This window comes from Sus scrofa, chromosome 15 (genome assembly GCF_054392235.1).
Source record: "Sus scrofa isolate SSC_HxYL_T2T_F1_AM1 chromosome 15, Sscrofa_HxYL_maternal_Yorkshire_Landrace_v2.0, whole genome shotgun sequence".
NCBI lineage: Eukaryota > Metazoa > Chordata > Mammalia > Artiodactyla > Suidae > Sus > Sus scrofa.
This window is the reverse complement of record NC_139397.1, coordinates 110,944,325-110,958,239: the sequence shown is the minus strand read 5'-3', so window position 1 is coordinate 110,958,239 and position 13,915 is coordinate 110,944,325. Positions and strand designations below refer to the sequence as shown.

At 37.8% G+C, this 13,915-nt stretch overlaps 1 protein-coding gene across 1 annotated transcript in view; it reads left to right on the top strand.

The window, feature by feature from the left end:
* Positions 1–7,129, top strand: part of TMEFF2 (transmembrane protein with EGF like and two follistatin like domains 2) — a 261,091-nt gene extending 253,962 nt beyond the window's left edge. The window contains exons 8-10 of the mRNA XM_021075732.2: positions 917–1,040; positions 2,873–3,031; positions 6,737–7,129. Of these exons, the coding sequence (XP_020931391.1) occupies positions 917–1,040; positions 2,873–3,031; positions 6,737–6,833 (380 nt within the window). The 3' untranslated portion in view covers positions 6,834–7,129. The remainder of the gene's footprint in view (positions 1–916; positions 1,041–2,872; positions 3,032–6,736) is intronic.
* Positions 7,130–13,915: the final 6,786 nt, after the last annotated feature.

The following is a 13,915-nucleotide window of genomic DNA, read 5'->3' as shown; positions in this document are numbered from 1 at the left end:
TACCACCGCCACAGCAATGCAGGATCCAAGTCACATCCGTGACCTACACCACACCTCAAGGTAATGCCAGATCCTTAGCCCACTAAGCAAGGCCAAGGATCAAACCCTCATCCTCATGGATCCTAGTCAGGTTCGTTAACCGCTGAGCCACGAAGGGAACTCTGGAAAGGGTTCATTTTAGAATACGAGTTTTTCCTTTATCATAAGTTTAAATTTCACATAACATTGCTAACATAGGCCAAATATTAGGAATTGGAATACGCTTAGAACATTCAGTATGTCCTGTGTTAGCATCTACACAAATGATTCTGAAGTAACATTTGCTCTTTCAATAGTTTTATTTAGGCAATAAGAAAATGTATGAGTGCTAGTAAAATCATGTTCACAATAGATGAAAAAAGTCTGAAAGAATACTTTTGTTGAAATTTGCATTTGGTTTTGGAAAACTTCTGTTTAACAATCGCATACAGCCATATTTTAACTTCTATGCTCCCACACTGAGAAAATATCAAGGTATTGAAGCAATTTACTTTTTAGGGACATTATGCTTGCCTTTGAAATTCAAAAAAAAATAGGATATTTCTCCTTGAATTATTTTTGATCAATGTACAGTCTCTACACAAGGAAAATTAAAGCTGTCTGACAACTCATAGAAACATCCCTGGCTCTTAAAGATGTACGAAATTGCATAAAAGCATGAAAAGCACTGGGTAATTTTGCAGTTTCATCTCTAAATACAATTGTAAAGACATCTGTCTTTCAATTCTTTCTTCCTCTTTCTTCTGAAGCATGGTCTTTTAATTCTTGCCCTTTTAAATATCTTTGCCTACTGTAGCCTTGCTTCTTAATGTACTGGTTGATCTTACCAGGCTAAGAAAGTATTTACAGGAGGTGTTGCTTTTATCTGTATTCACAGAGAATGCTAACAAATTAGAAGAAAGTGCCAGAGAACACCACATCCCTTGCCCAGAACATTACAATGGCTTCTGCATGCACGGGAAGTGTGAACATTCTATCAATATGCAGGAGCCATCTTGCAGGTAATGTTTTTTCACCCTTAAACTTTTAAATGTATACAGTAAAAATATAGGAACTAAATTCTAGATGTTTACTGAGAATTGGATGGCATCCTGCCTGAATGGGTGATCAGCAGTCAACTTTTCTCTGCCTCCCCACCACCACCAAGAAAACAACAAGATAATGTGTACCTTACATACCCAAGTACTATGTAACATATCATTATATACACTCCTGTGGGAGAATTTTACATTGTGCTTTGGGCATTTTTACAAGCTCTTTAAAGACTCAGCCTCCTCGGTTTTATTCACCACTTTTTCCATGGACACAGAGCAGTGCTTGACACAGAGTAGGTACTTGATAAATGTTTCTAAACAAATGAATGGATCAGGCCTTACCCTATCTAGATAACATGGTTGCTTTTGGGAGGCTGTCTTTTCCAAAGTCCTTCAAGTCTTCTAATAAATATCATCAATCTTGGTTTTGCCAGGAAAACACTCTTACATGGATCTGCTCTCCAGATTGTGTAGCTCTGCAGATTGTATAGGCTTGTATAGTGAGCTATTACCTACACTTCCATAGCTTCGAACTGGGTTGAGACACAAAGGAATTGCTTGTCTGGATTTAGTTAACCTGCTGAATACTCATGGATAGGACATAATTATTTCAGAGATGGTAAAGGCAAAGTGAAAAAACAAACATACTTTTTATTAAAGGAATATACAAGTGACAAATGATGAAATAGCTTTCATATTGCCATACAGTGAAAGGAGTTTCTCTTTTTCTCTTTCCTCCCCCTCCCCTTTATGTCTCCTTCTCCTCTTCTTTTTCTTCATCTGCTCCTTCTTCTTTCCTCCTTTTTCTCTCTCTTCAAGAACTGTCAGTTTTTCATGTTTTCCTTCACTGAATACACCAGCACCTGCCTTCCAGTAAAGCCAGGCAGAGTGAGAAGTTTCTCCCACTGGCCTGTCATTCCCAGCAGAGTTGTCACTATTAAACCCTTCTAAAAAACCCCAGGATGTAGTTATGAGAAATTCAAGGTGAAATACTAAAATTGTTGCACAAGTCATTGACAAGTTGATCCCCACTAGTCTTGTTTTCCTGTGAGTTGTTTTCTTATCTCATTGTCAAATGCCAATTCTAACACGAAGATTGTCTACCTGAGTGGGCTTTCTGATGAGGTCTGAGTGAGTGTGAGGCAGTGTTCATCCTCAGACAAATAGCACATGGGCTTGTTTTGCTGAACCTTATTCCTACATCATAATTACTTTTTTTCCTACTGAAATTTCACTCTCTAACAGAAGACAACTTTATGACCAGCAAATTAAAGAAATCACTCTTGTGGTACTTCTGGCCCTAACATTTTTTAGCACTTTTTCTAATAGTAGCATAGAGAATGCTTTATGCAAAAATAAACAATAGCACTATTTTTTATACACATGTCATCAGAAACAAGCCTTTTCTCAAGTAATTATGTTGACTTAGGTTAATTAAAAAACAAGTTAAGTAAAATGTAAAGCTCAAATGGGGGAAAAAAAGAGAGAGAGAGAGAGAGAGAACAATTATTCCTGGGCATCTACCTTCTCTCTATATTATCATCACCAATTATCTACCCTCCTAGCTTCAAAATTGATTATTATAAGTATAAAAAGAAACCAGCTATCTTTGAAATCAAAACCATAAAGAGATCTAATGCAAATAAGTATTTGAGAAACATATCTACAAAGTACTATTTTTTAAGAGCAGGAAAGGCTAACAAAAGGCCCTAATTTCACAATAAAGATAAATGCCTATAGGCCAACTATAAAAATGAGTCCAGCAGCTCTGGATAACTGGACATTATCATTTCTTCCAGGTGTGATGCTGGTTATACTGGGCAACACTGTGAAAAAAAGGACTACAGCGTACTCTACGTTGTTCCCGGCCCTGTTCGATTTCAGTACGTCTTAATTGCAGCTGTGATTGGAACAATTCAGATTGCTGTCATCTGTGTGGTGGTCCTCTGCATCACAAGGTCAGTAACTGTACTCCCCAGCCACCCACATAAAGAGATATGTCATTCCTCCTGGTCTTAATCAAGTCTCTCTAATTACAAGTCTCTTTGTGGACTGTGCAACCATCCATTCTCTGGAGTCCTATTTCCTCATCAGAACACCAGCTGAATAGTCAAATGGAAAGACACTGACTTTCATGCTGGAATGGGACAAAATTATCTCCCTTATTTTTGCATTATGATGAGGATTATTTATTTTCTAGGCAAAGGTCTTTTTCTTCCCCTTCTAATGTGTAATACCAACCTTTGTTTGAATACACTTCTCTTTTTTTAACTCTAAAAAGTCAGTCTTCATTCAGACTACTAACAGACTACTTAAATGACCAGTAGTTTCTTACTTACCCACATTAATATGCCAAATGAGGTCAGAATAGATTTTATACAAGGTCTAGAAAAGTATTAAATTATAGCTCTATTTATGGCACTTATATTTCCAAGTATAACTCTCAAGTATAATCATTTTAACATATTGGATATAAACAACAAATACATTTCCAACTTAGGTAACAAAGTAACTTTTAAACACAAAATTCAAAGAAAATAGTTACAATAGGAAGAATTATGTTGTAGTGTATGATTTGATATATCAAATTTCCTTTGATAAATGGAAATTTCACAACATGTTTTCATATCAAACACCCAGTCAAACAGTAATTGTTTTCTGGAGAGTTAGGTTGAGAGAAATACAGAGATCTCATCCAGTTTCAGCAGGAAAGAAAACCATTGATTAATTAGTGATATCTGACATTGGGCTTGGAGTAAAGGAGTGAGGCCAGGTATCTGCTTAACTTCATTAGCGTGTAAATTCATGATCACCAACAATGAGACTCTAAACCAAATGCATATTATTTATGTTCTGTCTAACCAGAAACATTATTGAAGATACTTCATTCTGACCTGATTTCACTCTGCTTCAGAGAAAAATTCCAAGGAAGTTTTTCAAGGTTTTTGCCAAATTCACAAGGCATTTAGACTGTCATTCATTTGTACAGCTCAACAGTAAATCAGAATGTTTCCCCAAAAAATTATTTTCAAAAGACAAGAAAATAAAAGAAAGTATCATATCTTTAGAAAATAAAGGCCACAATACATCTCAGTGTCGGTACTGTGCTATCTTCTTTGAGGACAAGTGTGGCATTTGCTCTTGAAAAAGACAAAATATGGTTCATAAATCCTTCCCTGGCCTAAAGGCTTAAGGAAAGATCATTGATGGGAGCTCTGTGCTACTCTAAACCAAGTTGAGTTCATCAACTTGACTCTCACGTTTAGATGCCAAGTGAGTCGACGGATTATATTAAAATAGATTCTGGGGAACATAAAAATAACTCAAGAAACCAGAGATACTCAGTATAAAACAAAAGATATAAAAGCATTTAAAACACAGGAAATGGTGCCAAATAACTCTAAGGGTCTTGAGCCTTCTAATATCTAAGTAATAATCAGCATATGAAAAATGGAATTCATACTTAATAGATCTCATCTCATAACTGATTTGCTACTTCATGTACTGACAAAAATGCAGAACTTTAAATACTCTAGATGTATACAAGTCTGTTATTAATCACAGTTTCATTCCCATACATAATAAAAACAACTGGAATACATAGGGTACTTATCTCCCCAGGAATTCTCCTCTCTCTCTCTCTCTCTCTCCATATATATATATATATATGTGTGTGTGTGTGTGTGTGTGTGTATAAAACACACATATATACACGTAGAACATGTTACATACATGTATATATCATATGTGTTTGTATACACACTATAGGCAAACACATAATTATACACATACATTTGATAACATTGTGAAAAAGGAACAATTACCCCCATTTTCAAGATAGGGACTCCTAGGTATGAGAAGTCAGCAAATTGCTGAGTGTATATAGTTGAGCAGTAACGGCAGAAATGGAGTCCAGCCTGTCTAGTGTCAGAGCTGTGCGCTTAACCACTGCTCATACTGCTTCTTGGCTTGTCAGGATGTTTGTATCCTGATGCTCAAGACAACCTCAACTGAGCTCTAGATTAGGCAAGCCATTTTTTAAGGCATGTGGCCATTTTCATTTTCCATGTTAAAACAAAATGAAATCTATCTTCTATTTACTTTTGAGGAGGACAATGTGAGCTAAATTAGCATTACTTGTAATGCATTTTATGAATCTCTCCAAGGCCATTCAAACTTTCCAAAGTCTTTCCAGGAATCATCCTAGTCAATACACCACACTATTCTCAGTGTGGATTCATTTCATTCACTTGAAAACATTCTTCTCAAAAACTAGACTTTCCAACTAGGCTATTTTCCTCCCCAAACCCTTCCTGCCCAAGCCCTCCCTTCCTGGTGACCTGGCCACACTTGCCTGTTAAGACCTATTCCAAAACATATAATTGCAAAAGACTTAGAAAATTACACCAAGCAGAGGTCCTCTCATTCTCTTCAATTTTCTTTTAATTACATTCTCACCTGGTCTCTCCTCTTTTCTACTTCTTTTTTATCTTCTCCTCTTCCCACTTTATATTTTTCCTAATTCCTTCTCCTTGCTTTTACTATTTTAGTCAAACATCTGCCCTTCTCCCAAAAACAACATGTGTCATAAAAAATACATCCATCTAGAGACATGATCTGAAATAAAGAGAGTTGCCCTGTTGAGATGGATTTTCAATCTTTTATCTCCAGCTCCCACTTGTTGAGAATGTAACTTCCAGCTCCATGTTCACTCTGACAGATCTACCCCCACCCAAAAAAAGAAACCTGTGTGTGTGTGTGTGTGTATATATATACATATATATATATACACAAGTGTGTGTGTGTATATATATATATACAAGTGTGTATGTATATATGTGTATATATATGTGTGTATATATATATGTGTATGTATATATGTGTATATATATGTATATGTGTATATATAGTATATATGTGTGTATATATATCTTTATTCATACTTGAACATATATATGGATATGTATTTTCTGATACCTCACAGCTTATTATATGAATTTTACATTGTCGGTTTTATTTGTAGCATCAAAGCATTATTTTATTATAAAAGATCCTAGATAAGAGCTTTTCAGATAATTTGCCTGAGTATTAGCTTTTTATAGAAGCTAAATAACTGGTGCTAATTCATGTCTCTAGCTTATAGCATTAATGTACAAAAATGATATTAGGCTGAACGAAAACAATATTACTTTCCACTATATACATCCGATATTAACCGTTGGCTCCTTCTCTAGTTTGACAGGATTTAAACTTGTAGCACTGAAATGTCGATAACACATCCACCCTTAGGTCATTTCAAATATAAAATTTTTGAAGACCTTTAACATGAGCTCACAGCTGCTTGACTGCATTGTGCTGAGTTATTCTTTGTGACTTAATGAGTAAGCAGTTGGGGACTAGGCAAATGTATTCCTCTTCAAGTTCCACCTCTGTTCTTCAATTCTCCTCAACAGACGCTTAGAGACAACTTCAAGGAGAAGGAAAACCAAAACCAAAACTAAACAAAACCTCTTCCAAAATAATTCCCGCTTCTGCTAGTAATAAATTCTTTCATCTGAAATATTTTAATAATTTGTTTAATCCACAATTTCTCTCTGTGATTGTGGCACTAGACTTTAGGTAACAGCACTGGACTAAGATTTGTAAACTTTCCAACCTTCTAGGAAATGCCCCAGAAGCAACAGAATTCACAGACAGAAGCAAAATACAGGGCACTACAGTTCAGACAACACAACAAGAGCGTCCACGAGGTTAATCTAAAGGGAGCATGTTGCACAGTGGCCGGACTACCGAGAGCTTGGACTACACAATACAGTATTATAGACAAAAGAATAAGACAAGAGATCTACACATGTTGCCTTGCATTTGTGGTAATCTACACCAATGAAAACATGTACTACAGCTATATTTGATTATGTATGGATATATTTGAAATAGTATACATTGTCTTGATGTTTTTTCTGTAATGTAAATAAACTATTTATATCACACAATATAGTTTTTTTCTTTCCCATGTATTTGTTATATATAATAAATACTCAGTGATGAGAAAAAAATGGCATTCTTAAATTTGCGGTATCTCATAACTGTAAATATAATCAAACTACTACAATCTGTACAGGACCAGTATTTTATCTTTCTCCACATCTTGAGACCAAGCATTAGTTTATACAGGATTCAGTGGCTAGGTTTTGAGTGATTCCAAGATCAAGGGAAATGATGGTTATTGGAAAAGAGAAAAAATAATTTACTTTATATCGAGTGAGGATAAAATATTTCGGATCTCTGAATCATCTCTATTTCATCAACTTTCTTCCCTGGTCTTCCATTTTCATCCCCAGAGCAGAAAAATCTCTGGCATATAAATTAAATCAAAGAAGAAGGGGAGGGAAAGTGTTTTATAACTCATGAAGGAGAGGGAAAGAAAATATTGGTTTTTATTGGGAAACATCTTAGAATCTCCCACTTAAGTGCATATATCTGAAAGGTCCTGAACAAGTTACATAATAGGAATACACAGAGCACAAAATCTATTCCATTTAGGTGAGTGGAATTAACAACTAAGGAGAAATTTTAATAATATCATTAAATGTGTAATACCAAAATCATGAATTCTCAGAAGCACCTTGCTATATTTATAGTATACAGTTCTTTCTTTTTTTAATGTTAATTTTTATTTTTTTGCCTTTTGTCTTTTTTTTTTAGGTTCTCACCCATGGCACATGGAGGTTCCCAGGCTAGGGGTCTAATCGGAGCTACAGCTGCCAGCCTCGACAATGCCAGATCCGAGCTGCATCTGTGACCTACACCACAGTTCACCGCAACACTGGTTCCTTAACCCACTGAGTGAGGCCAGGGATCAAACCCACATCCTCATGGTTCCTAGTCAGATTCGTCTCTGCTGCACCACGATGAGAACTCCAGTATACAGTTCTTCAAAAAGAAGTTAGAGTCACAACCAAATACCTCATCAATAATTTTATGGCTAATGCAGTACCATTATCTGAAGTGGAACTAAGATAATAATATTTCATGAAAACAGAGAAATGTGTTTTATATATATATACACATATAAATATATATGTGTATAAATACATATATACACACATATATATGAGATAAGAACAAAAGATAAGCCCAAAAATTAATCCCATAGCATATGAAAGAGCTTAGTGGGAAATTAATATGGATTTTTGACCATACTAATATGTATGACTACTTTGGAAAAAAATAAACTCAAAGTTCTCAAAGAATAAGATGAAATAAATCAAATAACTTTTATCATCATTTAGCACTTCCTAGATTTCTGTGGCTAGCATAGTAAATCTAAATAAGGCTTTCTGTGTCTCCTTCAAATGACTTCTGATGTACTGAAAGGAAAGATATCTGTGTCCAGAAAAAGAAAAAAAGGACAAATATCAAACTAACACATTCTGAATATAAAATATGCAGTGAAAAATAAGTTTCTGGAAGTGATATTTAAGATATTTATTAAAACATTTTTTAAAAGGTGACAATCTAAATAGGATTTAGGACTCTGCAAAAAATATGGTTTTCTAGGTTAGTCATCACTTTGAAAAGTGTGACTCTATTGGCATAACCATCACTCAAGCCTTTCTGTAAATTGGTCCTAGGCTACATGTACAAAACAAACTTCATTTAAACTTCTGCATGGAATTTTAGTTTGATTAACAGGTGCAGAGATGTGACTATCCCTGATCTCCTTTATGTAAGACAGGAGTTGTGGTAAACAAACCTTTCCTTCTCCTAAAGAAAGAACAAAGATGCATCACCACAGAGCTTTAGTAGAGTTTGAAAGAAACAACAATTCCACTGACTTTTACTTGTAAGAGTATGACATGACTTGCTTCATTAAATATTGATACATTACTCTGTGGTGGATTTTTATCAAAGGATCATAAACCTAAGTGTTGGAAAAGTCCTTGGGGTTAATAATTTAGTACATTCCTCTTCACCTCCATGCTTACCCACCCCATGAAAAAAATTCCTTTTAAATGATGCATAACGAAACTTGAATGAGCCTATACTGTGTGCCAGGCACTGTTCAAGGTCCTAGTGAAACGCAGGTAACACATGACCTCTACTCTCGAGAAATACAGTCTTGTCCTGACATAATCCTCTACCCTCTACTTGCATGTATCTTAGGACTTGGAATTTCATTCATGGTCAGTTCCAATTTTGAGACTTTGGGGAGGGGGGTACGCAACCCATGACATGCAGAACTTCCTAGGCCAGGGATCAAATCCAAGCCACAGCAGTGACAACACCAAATCCTTAACTCCTAGGCCACCAGGGAACTTCCACAGACCATTTTTTTTCATATTGAGTTGAAATTTACTTCTCTGTGGTTTCTACCAATGGGTTGTATTTTTCTTCTCTGGAGCAAAGAAATAACTTATATGTTTACAAATATAGGACAGGGAGTTCCCTGGTGGCCTAACAGTTAAAGGACCCGGCATTGTTACTGCTGTGGCTTGGGTCACTGCTGTGGCCCAGGTTTGATCCCTGGCCTGGGAACTTCTGCATGCCATGGGGAAGTTTATATATATATAAAATTAGGACAGATACCATGTTTTCCCACCCACTTTTGCAAAGATTTTACTACTCTAAGCAAGTATTTTCTTCTTCAGATGAAATATCCTTAATGTTATCATCTGATCTTCATGTGAAATAGTTTCCACATCCCCCTAGCATCTGCATCATCCTTGCTTGGATGGACTCAACTTTGTTAATGTATTTCTTTAAGTGAAGAGCTCAAAATTGCACACTCCAGTACAGCTGAGGTCTGACCAGCACAGAATATGGTAGAACTTGTAGAAAGCAAATTTAACTCAAAGCCACGATCTCTAAATTCAAGTCCTACTTTGTCCACAAATTTGGTGTGGTATCATGAGAACGTCATCTCACATCTCAGGTACCAGTTTCCTCATTACTTCTAATCTCTATAATTCCTGGATTCTTGATATTCAGAAACTAGGCACTATACTTTTATTATTGCTACCTAAGGTCACATTAGCTATTTCTGCCACTCAACTTAAATTCAAAACCCTTTTTAAATAAACTGCTATTAAGCCATGTCATTCACTCATTCATTCATTTATTCATCACTCATTCATTCATTATCCATTTATGTTACATGTCCTGAGGGCCACCAATTACCAGCACCATACTAAGCTATGAGGAGACAAGGATAAATACGGCAGAGTCCCTGCCTGAAAGGGATCAGATCATCCTGGTTTCCTTGCATCAAAGATTTCACAGCCTTGTGGAAGAGACTGAGAGGTAAATAACAAAATATGAAGAATGTAACAAAGGCTCTGATAATGGTCAGTTCAGAAGGCTGGGGGCCCTCCAGGAGGAATCTCCAGGCTGAATAATGTGCCTCTTCACAGGATGTGAGATACACAGAATGACCTCATCATTCTCCACACAACCCCTGACTTCTTACTTCTGAAATTTTATCTACTTTTCATGCTCTCTTCATAACACCCAGAGCAAGTAACAGCTTATCAGTGAGGCCTCTGGGACTCCCTGAGCTGTCTTCCTAATTCTGTTATGGTACTTCCCATGTTATTCCTTCACTGTCCATGCAAGCCTGTCTTTCCCTTAGCCTGGGAGCAAGAAGGCAAAAACCAGTGCCTGGTCAATTGTTTCCATTTATTCAACAAATTTTTTTTTTTTGTCTTTTTAGGACCATACCTGCAGCATATGGAAGTTCCCAGGCTAGGGGTCTAATCAGAGCTACAGCTGCCGGCCGAAGCCACAGCCATAGCCACAGCAATGCCAGATATGAGCCGCATCTGTGATCTGCACCACAGCTCATGGCAACACTGGATCCTTAACCCACTGAGTGAGGCCAGGGATTGAACCTGCAACCTCATGGTTTCTAGTTGGATTCATTTATTGGATGCCTGCATCATAGCATTTATTGGATGCCTGCATCATAACATTCCTTTCAAGGTGCGTACGTAGCAATGAAGTAGACAGATCTCCATTCTCAGGTTCCCATTCTAGCAAAAGAAGTAGAGGTGAGAATTAATCAAACAACAGACAACAACAACAAAGGCTGGAAAGTTAAAAGCTCATGGAATGAGATGACTGATTTGGGGTGAGTGGGTTTGGTGGGGATTGGGTTACTCCAAGGAGAATGTAGTATTTAAAACTTGGCCTCTGATGCCAGATGGAGATGGGTCCCAGTCTAAGCTCCACTTAACTAACTACTTAAGCTTGGGCATGTTGCCTAATTTCTTTATGCCTTGTATTTGAAATCAAGAGAAAAATGCTTCCCACCCTCAATATGACTGTTATGAGAGACAAGCAAGACAACACATGTTGTGCTTAGAACAAGGACATGCATTTCCATGCAATGCATTTCTATTCAATATATGGAAATTATTTTTTAGGGATATAATATTTGTTGTAAAAGTAATTAAGAACAAGAAGCCATATGTCATCAGTTAAATAAAGCATAATGGGAATCGCATGGTTAGATTTAGAAGGAATCAAGCAATCACACTCACTCAAAAGGAGCGTTTCTTGTCTCTTTGGGGACAAGAGAGCTGTTTCTGAGAAAATAAGACAATATAGAGTTAAGAAAAAATATCGCTCTTCTTATTTTTTTCCAAATGGGTCCACTGGTATCATGTCTGAGCAAGAGGACAATCATTCTTTCCTTTTTAAAGAGGTCTATCCTGATAAAGTACACGGCATTAAACCTCTCGTGGTTTCCAGGCACAGGATGAGTAAGTCAATATTGCAGTGACTTTGCAGGGCCGAATTCTTTACTTTCATGAATCCTTGAGGAAAAGTCAGTATAGACTATTGAAATATGACAGAGATTATCTCAAAGTCGTATTAGACTCTCTACTAATGTTTATCTTCAGAGGCTACTTCCCTTTCCCAAAGTCATGCAGCACCTGCACCAGCTGTTACTGCTCCTCAATTACAGCAGACGTTTCACTTACATCATTAATCATCTGGATATCAATCACAAAAACCTTTCCATTGAATTAATTGATATCTTTATATGAGCATCCATATTATATGAAGGACAAAGGATTACAGTAATGGTATTGGTTTTTATAACCAAAGCATGAATATGCAATTAAGCAAGGCTCTCTGAAATCAACATTAGGAAGGTGAGGGTGATGTGCAGCCCACCCGGTCATAGTCAGGTCTCCTTCCAGCCTTACTCTGGACAAAAGTCTACTTTACTGGTCCACCTACTCTGGGAATGTAACCAAATTCAAGCCAGCACAAGAACCTCATTCAAAGGAAACGAGAAGTCCAAAAGCAGGTACTATGGAAGAGAAGAGAAAGAGGCCAGGAGAAGTCCTGATCCTCCATTCCCAGTGGTCCCATGGCCACGGCTAAATCCGCCAGTCATGCTGCTCCAACAGAGGCACTCCCTGCACACGAGGCTTGGCCTTAGTGACCCTGAGAGGCAGCACCCTGGACCCACATGGTCAACCCATTCTGCAGGGCACATCTGGAGAGGGCTCTGTGCCCTCCCTCCCTGTGGGTGTCTCCCTTTGCTGGGCTTCCCCCCACTTCTCAAGACCCTAACCACTTTTTCCTTTAACCTCATGAAGCTTCCATTCTCTGTTAAAGCCCTTCTCTGCCACAATCCATGGCTTTGAAAACAAAGCCTTTTTATGAGCTAGGCTATGAAAAGAGAGAGTAATGTCCCAAACTGGCACCACAGTACATCAAATTATTAATAAGTACATTACATCAATAACGCTTGTTTAACTAGCAGAATTAGAAAATGTAGATAAGCCAAAAGCATAAATTAATCCCTCCAGCAAAAGATAAACACCATGGTGTTTGTGTAGATCCTTTCAGATGATTATTGTGAATGTATGTTGAGGGCTGAATTTAACTGGATGAACTAGTCCAGCAAAAACGGTCTATTCTTCTAAAAGGCTTTAAGGGGTCTCTTTACAAGAACAAAGATGAATAGAAAATGCTGTGGCCACTAGGGAACACACTTACCTCCTAACTAATTACTAGTAACAACAACAACAAAAATTCCTAGCCGGAAGTTACTTCATCTGTTCACATCCACAACCTCTGGACCAATGGCATTTCAAAGTATGACACCCTCAGAGTGGGAGAAATAGTATGGGGGATGGGGAGAGAAGAAAAGGAGCAAGAAAGCTGAGCAGGGAATCAAAGGCACATGTGTGTGAGGGGTGAGGAGCGGGGAGAGGGATGGAGGAGAGGGGCAGTTATGGGAAGAGGAATTTAAGAGAAGGTTCATTCAAATAGCCCTTCCATAAGAAGCACGTCTAAAGCATTTAAGCAGGACTACAGGCATAGGGAATGGCAGCAAGTACATAGGGGGCAGCAAGGTGGTACCCCAAGAAGGCCTCCTGCCCTGAAGTCTCTGAAGACCAACCTGCTGCATGTACAGGGTTGGAAGGTGAGGAGCTGGCTTGGCAAGATGGGCAGAATGAGGCCAAGGCACTACTCCAAAAATGATTGTTCAGACCTCCAGGTGAGGAGGAAGATGCATTTAAAATAAAAGTTCTGTCATGCGCATATTTTCTTCCTCACAATTCTTGACCTCAAGATGTGCAGGTTAGATTCTTTATATTCTGCAGGACAATCCTGTCCCAAAGTGCTGGATCTGCTCTCTAGACAGAGAACAAAGAAACAGCTCATCCTCTCCACCCAGAGGCCAGCCCTCCCAAAGGCTGTGGAGGCACTGTGGCCATCACACAGGCAGGCTTCTGGATGCTATCTGATCCGGTTACACTTGCAAAACAAAATCCTGGGGTCTTAAAGCAGCCCTGAGCAGCCTTAGAAAAGGCAGGCTA